Genomic DNA, 16,483 nt, shown 5'->3' on the forward strand with positions numbered 1-16,483 from the left:
AACAAAGAAAACTTATAATTAATGGAATTGCCCAACAGTGGAGAAAAGAATAAATGTGGATTAATAACTGTAATAGATTTCTATAAAGCTATTTATACTAAGAACACAAAAAATAATGATTGACTACCTATTAAGTTATCAATAAAACATGCAAAGTGTTTTGAATACATATAATTTAATATTATCTTCACAAACACACGAGGCAGGTATTATTATCGTAACTTTGTAGACATGGACACAGGATCCAAAAGATTAAGACATTTTCACTTGATCATAATGCTAGTTAATATTTTTGGACAGAAACTCAGAATTATGGTTCCCAAATCTAAACATTTTTAACTATAGTGTTGAGTCTTCATTTGGAAAGTTATAACTACAACTATTTAGAAATTTAAAAGTACTGAAAATATGTGCAACAGAGTCTTTTTAAAATTAAAATAGTTGGGGTGATGTTGATTAATGAGTATAAGTTCCAAATGTTTTCTTAACAGAGAAATGTCAGTGCCCACATGAAAGTAGAATGTGTTGTCAGACCCTGATTCACAAATGCCATCCTCCCTGGGGAAGTGATTGTTTCTGCAGCTGAATCTGGAAAAATATAAGATGTGCCTGGAACATATTGTGCAACCAGAATTTAAGAGGTGGAAACAAGCAAACACAAATGACAAGAACATGTCCAAAAAGCAAAGGACACAGGAACTATTTGGTGATGGTTTCATTAGCAAAGCTAGAACAATTGGAGCAAGAAAAATGATGGTAGTATTGGATAACAAACCCAAAGAACAAAATCATCCCCAGCTAGTACACATTGGTCAAACCAGCTAACTCAATGAACACAAACATAGAAAAGAATGAAAAACTCTTCTTTACAGAATCATTTCAGTGAAAATACATGGAGCTCAGTCCAGGCAGCTCAGTTGGTGAGAGTGTCATGCTGATAGGCCAAAACTGCAGGTTCAATGCCTGGTCAGGGCACATACAGGAATCAACAAATGAATGCATACATAAGTGGGACAACAAGCCAATGATGGTGTGCATGTCTCTCTCCCTTCCTCTCTCCAAAATCAATACATTTAAAAAATTAAAAATTAAATAAAAGAAAAGATATTGAAAAAATAAGGGAAAGAAATTTACTACCAAAACACCAGGGTAATAATTGGTGCAGACAACATATTGATGGATGCCATTATGTATAAATAAAATAGTACATACTCTTTTTCCATTTAAGGTGAGACATATTTATTTATAGAGAGATATATATATAGTTCTATACCACTGTATAAGTTTATTACAATGTGAAGAAATTGAACTTGACATAAAAAAGTCTGGCAGACACTACTTTAACCACTTTTCCATCTGCCTGATTCTCACTTGCTCCAGATATTTTTATGGCTCTCTGCTTCACTTTTACCAATGTGACCCTACCACTGCAAATGTTCCTGAAAAATAACTGTTGTTATGAGATGAAGTTCAGCTGACTTTAGGCACCTTCTCCATTTTGTTTTTCTCTGCAGCTCTTACCTCCATTGACATTACAGTTACCTTTCCCCTCCTTAGAACAACACTCTTCCCGCTCAAACAGCACAGCCCCTTCTACAAGACATACCCTCTGTCTGAATGAACACTTCCTCCCATATACTATACTTAATGATTCACTCTTCTCTCCTGGAAATATTTGTCTAACTGTCAACTTTTATTTATCCTTACCCAAGGACATCTTTAATATCATTTTTATTGTTATTCTATTACAGTTGTCCCAGTTTTTCCCTCTTGCCCTCCTCTGCCCATCCCAACTCAGGCTCCCATAGACAATCTCCACACTGTTGTCCATGCCCATGGGCCATTCATACATGTTCTTGGTCTAGTTCCTGCCTCTTCTTTATACCATTATCTCCCTCCCTGCTTCCCTCAGGTCACTTTCAGTCTGCCCCATGTTCCCATGCCTGCAGTTCTATTTTGTTCATTACTTTATTATTCATTAGATTCCTCTCATAGGTGAGATCATATGGTATTTGTCTTTCACTGACTGGCTTATTTCACTTAGCATAATGCTCTCCAGTTCCATCCATGCTCTTTGTTGCAGAAGGTAGGAATTCCTTCTTCCTTCCTTCTAGCTAGTATTCTTTTGTATAAATATACCACAGTTTTTGATCTACTCATTTACTGATGGGCCCTTAGGCTTTTTCCAGCACTTAGTTTTCTAAGGGACCTCCATACTGTTTTCCATAGTGGCTGCACCAGTCTGAATTCCTACCAACAGTGCACTAGGGTTCCTTTTTCTCCACATCTCACCAGTACTTGTTGTTTGTTGATTTAATGGTGGCCGTTTGGACTGATGTGAGGTGGTATCTCATTGTGGTTTTAATTTGCATCTCCTGATGACAAGTGATGTTGAGGATCTTTTCTCATGTCTATGGGTCATCTGTATATCTTCCTTGGAGAAGTTTCTATTCAGATCCTTTGCCCATTTTTCAATTGTGGAGGGAGAGACTGAGGTTAGGTGAGGAGAGAGAAAGGCAGAGAACATCAGTTAGAAAGAGAAACTTCCATTGATTGACTTCTCTTTTTTTTAAAGATTTTATATATTTATTTTTAGAGAGAGAAGGGAGGAAGATAGAGAAAGAGAGAGAAACATCAATGTGTGGTTGCTGGGGGTCATGGCCTGTAACCCAGGCATGTACTCTCACTGGGAATCGAACCTGCGACACTTTGTTTCACAGCCCATGCTCAATCCACTGAGCTATGCCAGCCAGGGCTTGACTTCCTTCTTATACCAACCCCCATGGTGGATCAAACTCATAACTTGTGTGTGCCCTGACCAGGAACCAAACCCTTGATGCTTTAACTAACTGAGCCACACTGGGCAGGGGGAAATGCCAACTTTTTACTGAAACCTACCTTGATCATAATTTCTGATTGTTTCCTCATGCCCCTATTTCAGAACCCCTATAATAATTTACATTTTATTGATTTTTATATTACTTTCATCTTCTTAACATGTTGTATCACTAATTTTGTAATTCATTTTGTGTCTCCATGCCTCAAATTTATAATCTGTAAGTATTATAAATGAAAAAACCAAACTTTCATATCAACATTTTAATCTTTCTTTCCCAGAATCTATTACTCCTTTATAGCCATTGATTACAATCTATAGATTTCAATAAATTTATAAAATTTAGTATAAAGGAGTTACCATTTCTAATTGCAATGTAATACAATTTGAAATTAATATTTTAAAGAAAACTAACTTTTCACTTGAAAATTAAACACATATAATGAAAAAAATCTTAAGTAGTTCTAAGTTATATAAAAATTTTAAAAATTAATGTTCTTATGTATATTATGTATATAATGTGTTACAATGTGAATAATTAATATTATTAAATGTGAGTTAAAAATAAAGTGACATGCATATGAAATGAAATTGTTCTGGGATTTGATTCTCTCATTCAACAAACCGTCTAAACAGGTTTCAGGCCTCTTGGGGTCTCAAGGAAGGAAAGGCAGACTCTGGTGCCATAACCTGCTTATAGATGTATACGATACTGATTAACATCACTAGTGGACAGACAAGTCATTTGTTGGATGCTACTGTGGATGTGACTTAGTCACCCACCTAAAAAAAAAGGTGTGGATTAGATTGGTGAGGTTCTTTCTATCATTAACATCCTATTTATAATTATATCTGATAACATTCTTACAGCAGTAGAAAATATTTCAACATCACAATATGAAGCTCTAGAATATGCATAGTGTCATTTTCCCTCAAAAATGATGGTTCCATATGATAAACAGAGTAGGTCTGATTGTAGAAATCAGGATGTGATGACATAAAGATGACATGACTTTTAGTAGTGGAAGTGTTTTAGAGCCCAGGTCTCCAGACATTTACTTACTTGTTCATAATCTTCCTTGTTATATTCTCTTCTGGACCTGTGATACCAAATCCAGCCTCATAGGCAGGCAAACCAGGTGACCTGGCAGTCTCAGTGTAGATGTTGTTACTCTTGTAATAAAAGCCAATAATTATAGCAATACCTTCCTAGGTAAAATTTTTGAAGACCAGTGGCATAGAAATCTCCTAAGCTTTCATTATTTATTCATTCTAGATGAAACATTTTTAATGATTATTGAGTTCTTAACCATTAAACAAGTGAAAATTCCTTATGTAAGTTTAATATGGAATGTATTACAGCAAATTAATTACAGGTTTTTTAACCATTGAATTAATTTTTAAACACTATTTCAGAAAATCAGTCTTAAATGGCATTTGCATGGGAGAGAAACATGAGCTTATTTTTCTCTTTTATTTTAAGTGTGGATTCCTTCACTATAGTTCCAAACATCCCCTTTCATCTTTTCCCAGTCCAGTTCTTTCTTTTTAAGATCTGGTTTCCAAAGACTGACCTCAGTGCATCTAGAAGACTACGGGTTATTTTTGGGGGGGGCAGGGGGCATTCTGATATTTACCAGGCATGGCAGATGGAATAGAGATTCATTATTTATTGCCTTATTATTCACTACAGTGTTTCTCACTCAAATCACCTCCCACACTACAGATCTTGGAATATTTGCTGAATATTCTCCTATAACTTATTTCTTCTTTGCACCCATTCTGCTTCTTTCTTGATTATTTCCCCTGGCTATATAATATATATTTTCCCACATTGCCCCAGTTTAAAAGTCTATTAACAACTACAGATATAGTCGTTCTTCAAAATACTTAATGTTTCTGGGACCTCACACCAGACAGTATCATACCTTGGAGATAGGAAAGTGTGGCAGACTCCGGACAGCAGAGTTCCACCTTGTTGTGGCAGAAAGAGAAAATGAATGCACAGGTGACAGCAATCCTGTGGAGAAAAAGGGAACAGCATGGCTACTCTCTTAAAGGGAGAGAGAGCCTATGAGTGCCTCGGCCACTGTCTCCAAAGGAGAATGCCCTGACCCTTGCCTAGACAGGCTTTTATTATTTTTCTTGGAGCTTCCATCAGAGAAAGATTTATTATCTATTGCATAGAACATTGTAGTCTACATTTTAGGTACAATCAAGGAAATGAAAATAACATGCAGAGGGGAATGGCGGTGAGCTGATTAGCTCTGTCCTTGGGTGAATTCACACAGGCTTTGGGAATTACTTTGAAGACAAAGGGTACACATTTGCTAGTTTAGACCAGGGTGATGGAGTTTTAGCAAGAGCAAGCCATAACAATCTGTAAGCATTCTAAGCCTGATTCCCACAGGAAAACTCAGTTTGAAGGTCTGGCTCCTGCCAACCACTTTGCTTGTGTAGGTTTTCCATACAGAGCTGAGTCACATTTGCCAGGCTGAAACAAACTGTTCCCCTACAAGAAAGAGGCATAAACTACAGAGAGGAAGAAATATAAGCACATTTTAAAATATATTGATGTTAAGCAATGCATTTGTACACAACACACGAACAAAACCTCAATGGCTTTTCTTTATAGGCAAGTCAGATTGTGTATCCTCAATGCCAGAGATTAGATAATGTTTGAGAAAACAGCCTTACTATATCAAGCTGCTGGTTAAGTAATTAAAAAGAAATTCAAAGGTCAACTTATTTGTTTAAATAAGCTTTATTTTACAAATAGTCCCATTAGCGTTTATTATGTACCAGTTACATAAATGTCCTATGACTATTTGCTGATTTTTCCTCTAACCATCACATAGTTGTTAAATAACTTTATGGTCACATGATCAGTAAGGATCAAAGCTAAGATTTGAATCCAGTGAACTCTTCCATAGCTACTGGGCTCTTAGCTGGTATGCTAAACTATCTTCCAAGATCACAGATAGTCTTCTGTAGAATTGTCTAGTTTGCAGGTGAGCTCTTTTTTTTTTCCTGGGACTTCTCTCAACTCTACATTATTTTACATGGAAGAATATGACTTTAGGATTGAAAAACTTGAGATTTGCCTCTAAGGATGTTGCCAGTTCTCTTAATTCTAGCAGGTCTTTTCAACTGAGCCACATTCATTTCCTTCCAGGTTGTAAGGCGCAAATTCAGCTCCTGATGCACTCAGCTTCTGAAGTGTTACCACATCTCCAAACACCACCTCTGAACAACATCCTCAGGTATCAACAGTTACCTCTGTAAACAAAATGATGAAAATGAAAACAAACCAAATAGGTCATGAAAAATATCATGACTATGATTTTATTATCCTTGTATTTGTTGCTTTAGAAGGGTGAATGAAGCTATTATGGGTTCATTGGTTACTCAAGTGAACTCATGTATGCTTACACCATCGATTCTGGATGAGAAAAACAAGAAAAGAAAGATGTCAAAAAGTAATTATAGCATGCCAACTGAGTTCCTACTTGTTGGATTCACAGATTATCTACCTCTCAGAGTCACTTTATTCTTGGTATTTCTCATCATATATACACTAATTGTGGTGGGAAATATGGGCTTAATAATCCTAGTTAACATCACTTCTAGCTTACAAACCCCCACGTATTATTTCCTCAGCAACTTGTCTTTCTTAGACATCAGCTACTCCACAGCAGTCACTCCTAAAATGCTGGTGAATTTCTTAACATCCAGGAGAACCATCTCTCCCTATGGTTGTGCACTACAGATGTTTCTCTTTGGTTGTTTTGCTGATGCTGAGTGCCTTATCCTGGCAGCAATGGCATACGACCGCTATGCAGCCATCTGTAAGCCACTGAGCTACCCTACACTTACGTCCAGGAGAGTCTGTGCCTGCTTCATTGTGTTGGCGTACTTCAGTGGAAGTGTGACTTCCGTGGTGCATGTCTGCCTCACATTCACACTGCCATTTTGTGGCTCCAATGTTGTCAACCTTTTTTTCTGTGATATCCCACCTCTCCTGGCTTTATCATGTGCAGACACCCATGTCAATGAGCTTCTGCTCTTTGTCTTGTGTGGCTTCAACCAGTCTAGCACTTTCGTGGTCATATTCCTCTCTTATGTTTGTATCCTCATCACTGTTTTGAGCATCAAGCCCTCGGGTGGCAGAAGCAGAACATTCTCCACCTGTGCTTCCCATCTCATGGCAGTCACCTTATTCTATGGATCACTCCTGTTCACCTACTTACATCCCGCCACCAGCTACTCCCTAAACAGCGATAAGACAGTGGCAGTGTTTTATATGGTTGTTTTCCCCATGTTCAACCCAATCATCTACAGTTTCAGAAACAAGGATGTAAAAAACGCCCTCAAAGAAGCGATTACAAGGAAACTGGATTTTCAGATGAATGAGAGCTCAAGTCACTGAACAAACTGTAAGGCGTGGCCACTTTCATTATCAGGACTGTGCTGATGTGTCCACTATTTTGAATTTATCTCCAACAATAAAGATACCTTTCCAAACTCACTCTTTTAAAATGTTTTTGTTCTCTCTCATGTGCCCTCTGAAATTATTCTATTCTGAAACATTCCTGAACTAAAATAAATAATAGTCTTTACTCTCCAGTTAGCTTTGCACATTGATTTATTATACTATACTTTATCATGTTGTATTGAATGTATATGGTGACTTGTCTGTCAATGTGCTCATATTAAAAGTTCCTTGGCAGCAAGGGATATATATTGGTTTATTTTTCAATACCTATATAACACCTGGTATATAGATTATTTTGAATTATTCTTTTAATTTTAGTGTAATCTATGTTTAAAAAAACATTGAAGAGAATATTGTTAAATGAGCTGAGTTCCAGTCAATCTTCTATTGAGTTGGGGGACATAAGTTTTCATGAGGAAGCATATCAGCTTTTTTAACAGGGACCTATTTAATGTAAGAGTTATTTTTCATTTTCCAAGATAAGTTAGTTTAAAATAAACCACAATGTATCTGAAAACCATAAGTTATTATGAGTTTATCTAACTTTGAACCTGTAAAAGCAGCACACTTGACATTTTGGGCCAATACTTCTTTCTTGGGGGGTGCAGGTATAGTGAAGAGAAGCCCACCCTGCACATTTTAGGGTGTTTAGCACTGTCCCTTGATTCTCCTCAGTAGCTGCCAGTAGCAATCCACCTACTTATGACAATGAAACGTATCAAAATGTTGCCAAAGGTCTCTTCAGAGGCAAAATTTTTCTTGGGATGGAATCACTCATCTTGCTCAGCACTGTTTCTTTGACCATTAGGCAAATACAGCCATTAGAGGGAAGTCACTGCCTGAACATAAGTCAGAATAATAATTTGGTAAGAACATCCCAGATGTGATTTTGTTCATCTTGTTCTGCATTATCACCCCAATTCCCATTTATTTCTAAGATCTCCTCTGATGGTATCCATAAACAGAGACAATTAACATAATTTTAATAAAATAAATATAAAATTAAACTTGAATATATGTTTTACAAAATAAACCACACTTGAGAAGAAGTTAGAAGAAGGAAAGGTATTTATGACAATTACATGTCATGAGATTTATTTTTCTGCTTGTATGAGGAGACAGGTTGCTGAGAAGCTGTATTATGTTTCAGTCATAAAAATAATACACAAAGTTAAAATACTACAACTGGTGTTTCCTTGCCCTGGCTGCTGTAGCTGAGTGGATGAGCGTGAGCTGTGAACCAAAAAGTTGTTGATTCAATTCCCAGTCAGGGCACATACCTGAGTTGTGGGCCAGGTCCCCAATGGTGGCCACATGAGAGGAAACCACACATTGATGTTTCTCTCACTCTCTTTCTCCTTCACTTCCCCTCTCTTTCAAAATAAATAAATAAAATCTTTAAAAAAATAAAATAAAACTGGTGTTTCCTTTACAAAATTATGTGCATTTAATTGAGGTCATGAATAAAGTCTATGGGATAACTCTGTACATTTATTTCATTGACATTGAGCATTGGGGGTGGGGCAAGTGAGTGATTGGAAAGAGTTGAATAATGCCAATTTTTCTAGTGTGAGAAGACAAATAATTTGCAGATCATATTTAAAATATATTTATCTTCAAAGGAATACATTTATACATTTTTCCTCAGAAATAAAAATATGTTTTTTGACACAGATGAGCTAATGTTTGCCACACAGATAGCATAAAGAGGAAGATAGGAAGTATTAATTGAGAATACAACCTTTTTGGGGGCTGCAAACACTGTTAAGTATGCTGGAGAAGTCTCTCCTTAGCTTTTAACTGACACTTTGCTATTAGTTCTAATTAAGTTTTTTCTCTTATGATATGGTAATATCTTTCATTTTGTATCTAAAGACAGGTTAATGTTTTATCAGTATCTTCACCACCATATAATAATGTCATAATACTTTAAATTTATACAATATTTGGATTGACCCAAGATTTCACACTTTATTTATCTTCCTACATTAGAACTTACTCTGCTATTATACTAAAATACCCAAGACATGTTAATGAATTAAGAGCAGAGCTGTACAAAACCATCTACAACACTTTCCAAACACACAGATGTTTATATTATTTGTATGATTCAAGAGAGCTAAATATAAAATTATATAAAAAGCTAATACACCTATGTGAAATATATGCAAAATTTCCACACTGTCCACAGATCCAGGATGCTTGTTGAATTATTACACAGAGGGAGAACATACATTTTATATAAATTCTCCCAAAGGAGAGCATACATTTCAACTAATTTTATGTGTGTGTATACTCATAGCTCTTTAATATGAACTGGTGTCAAAATATTCGGGGCATGATGTCATGCATAATTTATGTGAATTTTACAATGGATCAGTGAGGTAGCCACAGCATGCATGAATGTCCCTACTTTAAAACAAAGAACCCAGCTTCACTTATTTCATCATCAGAACATCCAAACACTTGTTTGAGCAACATGCATGGGATTGGAACACATTTCTTTAATTCTTGCAATAGCATTTAGTCTCTGTATTGTGCTTTATCCAAGATGTTTGACTTTTAGAATGCACGTTCATTTTTAAAATTGTTTGATTTTTAAAAGGGGTACAATTTATTCAAGTGAAAGCAGAGGCATCTACTGAATAACTATTGAGAGAACCTGCTACTCTGATTAGCCCCAGTCCCAAGACACCTGAGAAGATGCTAATGATCCAACCTGTGGACATCTGAGATTCCATCTACACCAAGAGACACAGGTTGTGTCACCAAAAGAAAAGAAAGCACACATAAAACTCTCTACCCTCGGTGATAAGCCCTTTAAAGAATCATGATAATGTGGTCTTCTCTAGATACTCTGCTTACTCTTGCCTTTTCTGAGTTGTGAGTATGTTTAGGAGGTGATGATGTGGGTCTGTTTTGGCTTTTGATATTTCCTGTTATCTCCACACTGCAAAAATTTGTTACCAGCTATTATGATTCCCTAAAAGCCATAAAATTTCCTAATCTGTGTTTTATTTTTCTTTCATATATTCTTATTTTGTGAAAAGGGCAAAATTTTTCCATAATATCTCAATTTAATATTTGTGCATGTGAGAATGTCTGCATTTTATGTATTTAATAGTTGGTTTATATAGAGCCTAAAGCTACTTGTATATTTATGGCAAATTTTGAATATTCTATGAAAATGGGATATCTAAGAACTGTAATGCATTTTAGCATATCACAAGGAAAATGATTTCATTCCAATCTTACATGATAATAGTTTTTGGAAATCTTTTACATCTAGTTTTATTTTATGATTCCACTAGGGATATTTGAAGAATAAGTTTCAATCCCCTGACTGTCACTATGCCTGCCCTATTGGCGAAAAACCTGGGTGTGCTCACAGACACTCAAATCCCTGAGCACAAGACTGTTTTTGCCACAACAAGGTGTTAGTTCTTCCCATTGCAACTCTGGTGTGCCCAAATAAAATAGTCTCAAATCAGCATGCTTTGTTTTTAAGTCAGACTATCTAAGCTATGTAGTTTTGGATTTTTCACGATGTCAAAGTTGTTGATAGTGGGTGTTTAAATATTTTATCTGTGATGACTGTTTGTTAAACTTTCTGTTTGTCATTTGTTTTTTCATCTGGTACACAATTTAAATCATAAACCACTCAGTATACATTACTTTGCATTATTATACATTATCTTAAAGTATGTTTATATACTTATTAATTTACATACATATAACATACTTCACATAAAAATCAGTTATATATTTATTTTTATATAATACCCTAAAATAACATGAGCAATAGTATGAACAGTGAAGGATATATAATATACATTAAAATGAATTCATTTATAAATACTATGTTAACATAACAATACTTTGTGGACAAAGCTGCATGAGACCATATAGCAAATTCAAGTTGGGTTAATGACTATGCACCTACAGTATAGCAAGATCATTATACTGAAAACCATTAGCTCTGTTGATAGGCATTTGCTTGGGTTCACTTTTCAGTAGAATGATAAATGCTGTACACTTTATGATTTCTCTCACCAACATCTTTATCAGCAACTGTGTCCTTGATAACTCATTATTCTGTGTTTTCAAATGCCTTTTTGGAGTCATAAATCAAAAATAAATGACTATAAATGAATTTCATATGTTTAAAATAAATACCTTTTTTCATCCTGGCATTTCAAGATATTAATCTGACAGTTGGAAAAACTGCATTTGAGCATATTCTTACACTATTAAAATGTGATTCGGGTATTTGTTTCCCTAAGAGAATTCTCATGCTTACCAGTATTCTAAAGCAGCCTCTTATTTTATCAGGAAGATTACATTGTGAAGTATCAAAGTCCAACATTTAGTGACAGAAGGAATCTGTGTTCTAGCTATAATTCTAACAGCGTAAGAGAAAATTATACCTTGATCCCTGGTAATGCTTTTCTGTATTTATAGTTTTCTATATGAGCTTGATAGATAAAGCTGTTACTAGACATCGTACTACCAACTTTTTGAAGTCCTGTCTGTTTCTCATGTGTCCTGGTGTTGTTGAGTCTTCTCCATCAACATCATGTCAGTTCACATATATTATTTGAAATCTATGGTAGTTCAATTGACAAGAACCCCACATTTTCCCTTTTTTCTCTAAACGATCAATGGGAAAATTATATGAACTCTGTTGTGTTACTTTTTTAATGACTTGTTGTAGAGAAGCAAAATATACAGCAGATGAAGGGCAGAATTATATTGGAACTCAATCTTGCCTAGTTCTAATATCCTCCCATGATGTGGTGTTCCCACTACATTAAGGAGCCTTGGAAAAGAAAAAGTGTGTCATTAAAAATCATACAAATTTTCCTTCACCTCCATTTTTTTTAATTGAGCTTATTTCTGGGTTCTGTATTTTTACATTCTGGTTTTATTACACAGGTTTCTTTATGGCATTAAAAATGTTTCATTAAAAACAAAAAAAAATCTTGCCACTTTCAATAAGTTATTCCTTCTGTCCCTAGGATACAGTTAAATTTGGATTTGTTGTGCTTCCCAAATCCACCGATCTAAAATAGAAACAGGATGATATATAAATAATACATATATATTAAAATCTCAGTTTGTGAGGGGTGAGCTTATATACTTACAGAATAAATATTTTGGTTTTGATTTAAAAGTACCCTGAAGACAACATCCCAAACTCACCCAAATCCTGACCTCAGTGGACTTCCATTTCCATGAGAGCACAACTCATACCTCATTCTTGAGGTGTCTAATGCCTAACACAGTTCTTTGCATAAAAAGCATGGTTGTTATTTTAAGCCACTAATTTTTGATGACTTGTTATAGTAGCAATGGGAAAGTTATACACTATATAGTAGAGTATCTACCATTACTTACTATTTACCATCCCATTCTTGACTCTTCTTCACAGTACTTATCATCATTGAGGGCAGTATATCAAAAAGCATCTGTTCTCTTAATAAAACATAAGCTCTTGGAAAGCCTGACATTCTTCTTATTCACTGCTTCATCTCTAGCAAACAGCATTTTTTCAGCACAGAGTACTAATTAATATATTTTGACAGGACATATGAAAGTATACATGAATGAATTTATTAGTATTTAACCATAAATATTGCTGTATGGGTATTATGTCATCAAAAACCAAGTGAAACTAAGTTGAAGCCTACATTTTTGAAAGCAGAACATATCTGATATAGTTATGTCATGATAGAGATAATTTTGTTACCTCATAGTAACACTTTGCCTCTCTTCTTTGGGTTTCTGGATTTGTTGTTTTAATCCTGAAGAATACCAAAGATGTGAGAGTGAAGTGATGCAAATAGCAAAAGGAATAATTTTTGAGTTAAAATACACCGTTATGTTTTGATAGGCCTTAATAGTAAATAGCAAATTAAAAGGTTGCTCTAGCCCTTTTCCTGTCTCAACTCTTTAGAGAGCACAGTCATTGATCTTACAAGCAGAAGATGAAGCAAAAAAAGTTTTGATGCTTGAGACTTGTAAAGGAGGGGGTTGAATACTGTGAAAGTTGGTTTCATAAGTAAACTGGGTGTGAAAAATAGGAAGAGTTCAGGCACAGAAAAACAAAAAAAAATGCTGTCACAGAATGTCATTCATTTTGTGGTTCATTTGATCAGAGGACTTGTAATTACCATAGAATGAGCCAGAGGCCTGGCACAAGGCATATCTGAGTATGAATATCAGTTTCAAATATTAATACTTTCATTATCTAAGGACTTCTTTATTCCAATTTCATGTTTTGCAAACTGAGAAATGAGGAATAAAATAGTTGCAGTGGGGTTAATTGTTATAGATGGGTTATCTAACACACATAAAGTCCACTGCTTAAAGTTAATTTCTTCTCTTCCTCTAACTACAGGCTAAACCCAAATGCTCCTTGATTTTATGGATACTGGATCATGGATGAAATCGTCATTTCTTTTTCATCTTAGTGATACTATTTTGTTCTGCAACTAAACAGCTGACTAAACCTGCAAGCATGGCAGGTTGGAATCACACAGGTGTGAAGGAATTCCTTCTGGTGGGTTTAACTGAAAATCCCAATTTGCAGATTCCCCTCTTTTTGCTTTTCACCCTTATTTATTTCATGACCCTGGTGGGTAATTGGGGGATGATTGCCTTGATCAGGGTAAATGCCCAGCTTCATACTCCAATGTACTTCTTTCTCAGCAACCTCTCTTTTTGTGATATCTGCTACTCTACTGTCTTTACCCCTAAGATGCTGGTCAATTTCTTATCAAAACACAAGTCCAGCACATTTTCTGGCTGTGTTCTACAGAGTTTCTTTTTTGCAGTGTATGTAACCACAGAAGCCATCCTCCTGTCCATGATGGCTTATGACCGTTATGTAGCAATAGCTAATCCCTTGCTGTATACAGTCATCATGACTCAAAGAGTTTGTATTCAGATGGTCCTGGCATCTTACTTGGGTGGGCTCATTAATGCACTGGCACAAACAATAGGGCTGCTCCAACTGGACTTCTGTGGTCCAAACATTGTGAATCATTACTTCTGTGACATCCCCCCTCTTCTCAAGCTCTCTTGCTCTGATGCACGTAACAATGAGATGCTGCTTTTGGTCTTTTCTGGGATCACTGCAGTGTTCACTTTCATCATCATCATGGTCTCTTATTCCCGCATCATCATTGCCATCCAGAGAATTCGCTCAGCTGAGGGGAGGTGCAAAGCCTTCTCCACTTGTGCCTCCCACCTGACTGCTGTGACCTTATTCTACGGGTCTGGAACGTTTAGTTACATGCAGCCAAGCTCTCAGTATTCCCTGGAACAGGAGAAGGTCTCTGCTGTGTTTTATAATTTTGTCATCCCCTTGCTAAACCCACTGATTTATAGCCTAAGGAATAAGGATGTGAAAGATGCAGCAAAAAGGTCAATATGTGGAAAAGAGCTCCAACTTCCCTTCTTTTTGTCAAATGCCTTTTCAAACATAACATTAACCTGCAAATAGATAGTTTCTTTAAATTTAAATGGGATCAAAGTGGAACTACAACCGAGGTATCTTCCTACATGAAATGTGATACATGAATGATAGTTACCTATTTTGAAATTTGTGTTGTTTTTAAATCTCTTCTGTAAGTTTAAAACATTTTGCAAAAGCATACATGGGACTAGAAACTATTATGCTAAGTGGAATATGCTAGTCAGTGAAAGACAAATACCATATGATCTCATTTATAAGTGGAGTCCAGTGAACAAAATAAACTTATGAGCAAAACAGAACCAGAGACAAGGAGACATCGTACAGACTGACTGCTATAAGAGGAGAAAAGGGGGATGGCAGAATAAAGGGGGAGGGATTAGTCAAAGAACATGCATGAGTGATCCTTGGGCATGGACAACGGAGTGGAGACTGAGGGAGTAAGTGGTAAGCTCAGAGGAGTGGAGCAAAGAGAAGAAATTAAGGCAACTGTAATATAATAAACAATAAAAATGTTTCAGATCAAAAGTTAGGAAAACATAGGAGAAAGGGCTTATAAAATGGTAAAACATTTTTACTTTTGGATGGATGGAGTAGCTTGTGATAAAAATCACATTTGTGGAAAAATAACAAGAAAAAGAAGACATGATACAGATTTTATCTGTTGATAAAATGAAGTAGCTCTTACAGAAATGGGGCGGTTTAGAACTCAGGGAGGTCTAGACATGGAGAGGTGAGCTGACTTTCATCTCACTGAGTGAGGGCACTCTCAAAAAGGCAGGCCTGTGGTGCATGGAGATTTCTGCAAGCTCTCAGAAACCAGTAAAGCTTTTGGCAGGTACTTTGTAGGTTTCTTCATATGTGATGATATTTCCTTTTAGGGCATTAGCCATATTCTGGGCCAGAGAAGACCTGGGTCAAACACATAAAGAGAGACAGACAGACCATGGATGACAGACTGGTGATAGATAGGTAAGTAGATAGATAGATAGATAGATAGACAGATACATAGATACATAGATACATATGATAGATGATATATAGATAATAGATTGATAAAGAAAGACAACAGACAGACAATAGATAATAGATGGACAGACTTACAAGGACAACTTCTGAAATTAGGAAGCGGGTTGGTGGTGTCCGAAACAATACAAATATTAAATAGTTTGATGGAGGACCTTCTGAATCTGAACTTGTGCCCTGTGACTGCTCTTGGGAAAAGAACAACACTGGAGCTATATGTAAGCAGTTACATAGGCTCAAAGATGGATTGGAATATATATAAGCTTAAACACACAGTTATTTTGTCCCACAAGAAATTGGAGGGAAGAGGGTGAGTGGAGAGTGCATGAATCTGGTTTGGGCCACAGAAGCAGGCTGAAATCTCCTTGTACTCTTGCTGTGCTTTGAAGACACACAGTCCTGCTAACAGGGACTCAGCACAAATGTAATGTAGGTATCCCGAAAACACCTGAGAGACTTTGATGCTGTTCTAAGTCGGACACAGAAGCGCTAGAATTTTCCTTTGGAAGCATGAGATTCAGACTCCAGATATTCAGACTGAGCCAGAAAGACAGAGTGAAATCGTCCAGGCTGTATGGGCTTGTTTGGTGATGTCCCACCACAGCTAAAGGCCTGGGTGATGCAGGAGGCCAGCCCCTTCAAGGCATTT

At 36.2% G+C, this 16,483-nt stretch overlaps 2 protein-coding genes across 2 annotated transcripts; both read left to right on the forward strand.

The window, feature by feature from the left end:
• Nucleotides 1–6,281: 6,281 nt before the first annotated feature.
• LOC114490165 (olfactory receptor 5AS1-like) lies at nt 6,282–7,265 on the forward strand. Its single transcript, XM_028504095.2, has one exon. It carries the CDS (start codon nt 6,306–6,308, stop codon nt 7,263–7,265), a length of 960 nt encoding a protein of 319 aa, XP_028359896.1. The 5' UTR covers nt 6,282–6,305.
• Nucleotides 7,266–13,851: 6,586 nt separating this feature from the next.
• On the forward strand, nt 13,852–14,869 carry LOC114490167 (olfactory receptor 1052-like). Its single transcript, XM_028504096.2, has one exon. The coding sequence runs from the start codon at nt 13,852–13,854 to the stop codon at nt 14,836–14,838; it is 987 nt and encodes a 328-aa protein (XP_028359897.1). The 3' UTR covers nt 14,839–14,869.
• Nucleotides 14,870–16,483: the final 1,614 nt, after the last annotated feature.

The sequence above is a fragment of the Phyllostomus discolor genome, chromosome 6, assembly GCF_004126475.2.
Source record: "Phyllostomus discolor isolate MPI-MPIP mPhyDis1 chromosome 6, mPhyDis1.pri.v3, whole genome shotgun sequence".
Taxonomy (NCBI): domain Eukaryota; kingdom Metazoa; phylum Chordata; class Mammalia; order Chiroptera; family Phyllostomidae; genus Phyllostomus; species Phyllostomus discolor.

Coding starts and splice junctions, on each gene's coding strand:
- LOC114490165 (XM_028504095.2), top strand. CDS start 6,306: ATGTCAAAAAGTAATTATAGCATGCCAACTGAGTTCCTACTTGTTGGA.
- LOC114490167 (XM_028504096.2), top strand. CDS start 13,852: ATGGCAGGTTGGAATCACACAGGTGTGAAGGAATTCCTTCTGGTGGGT.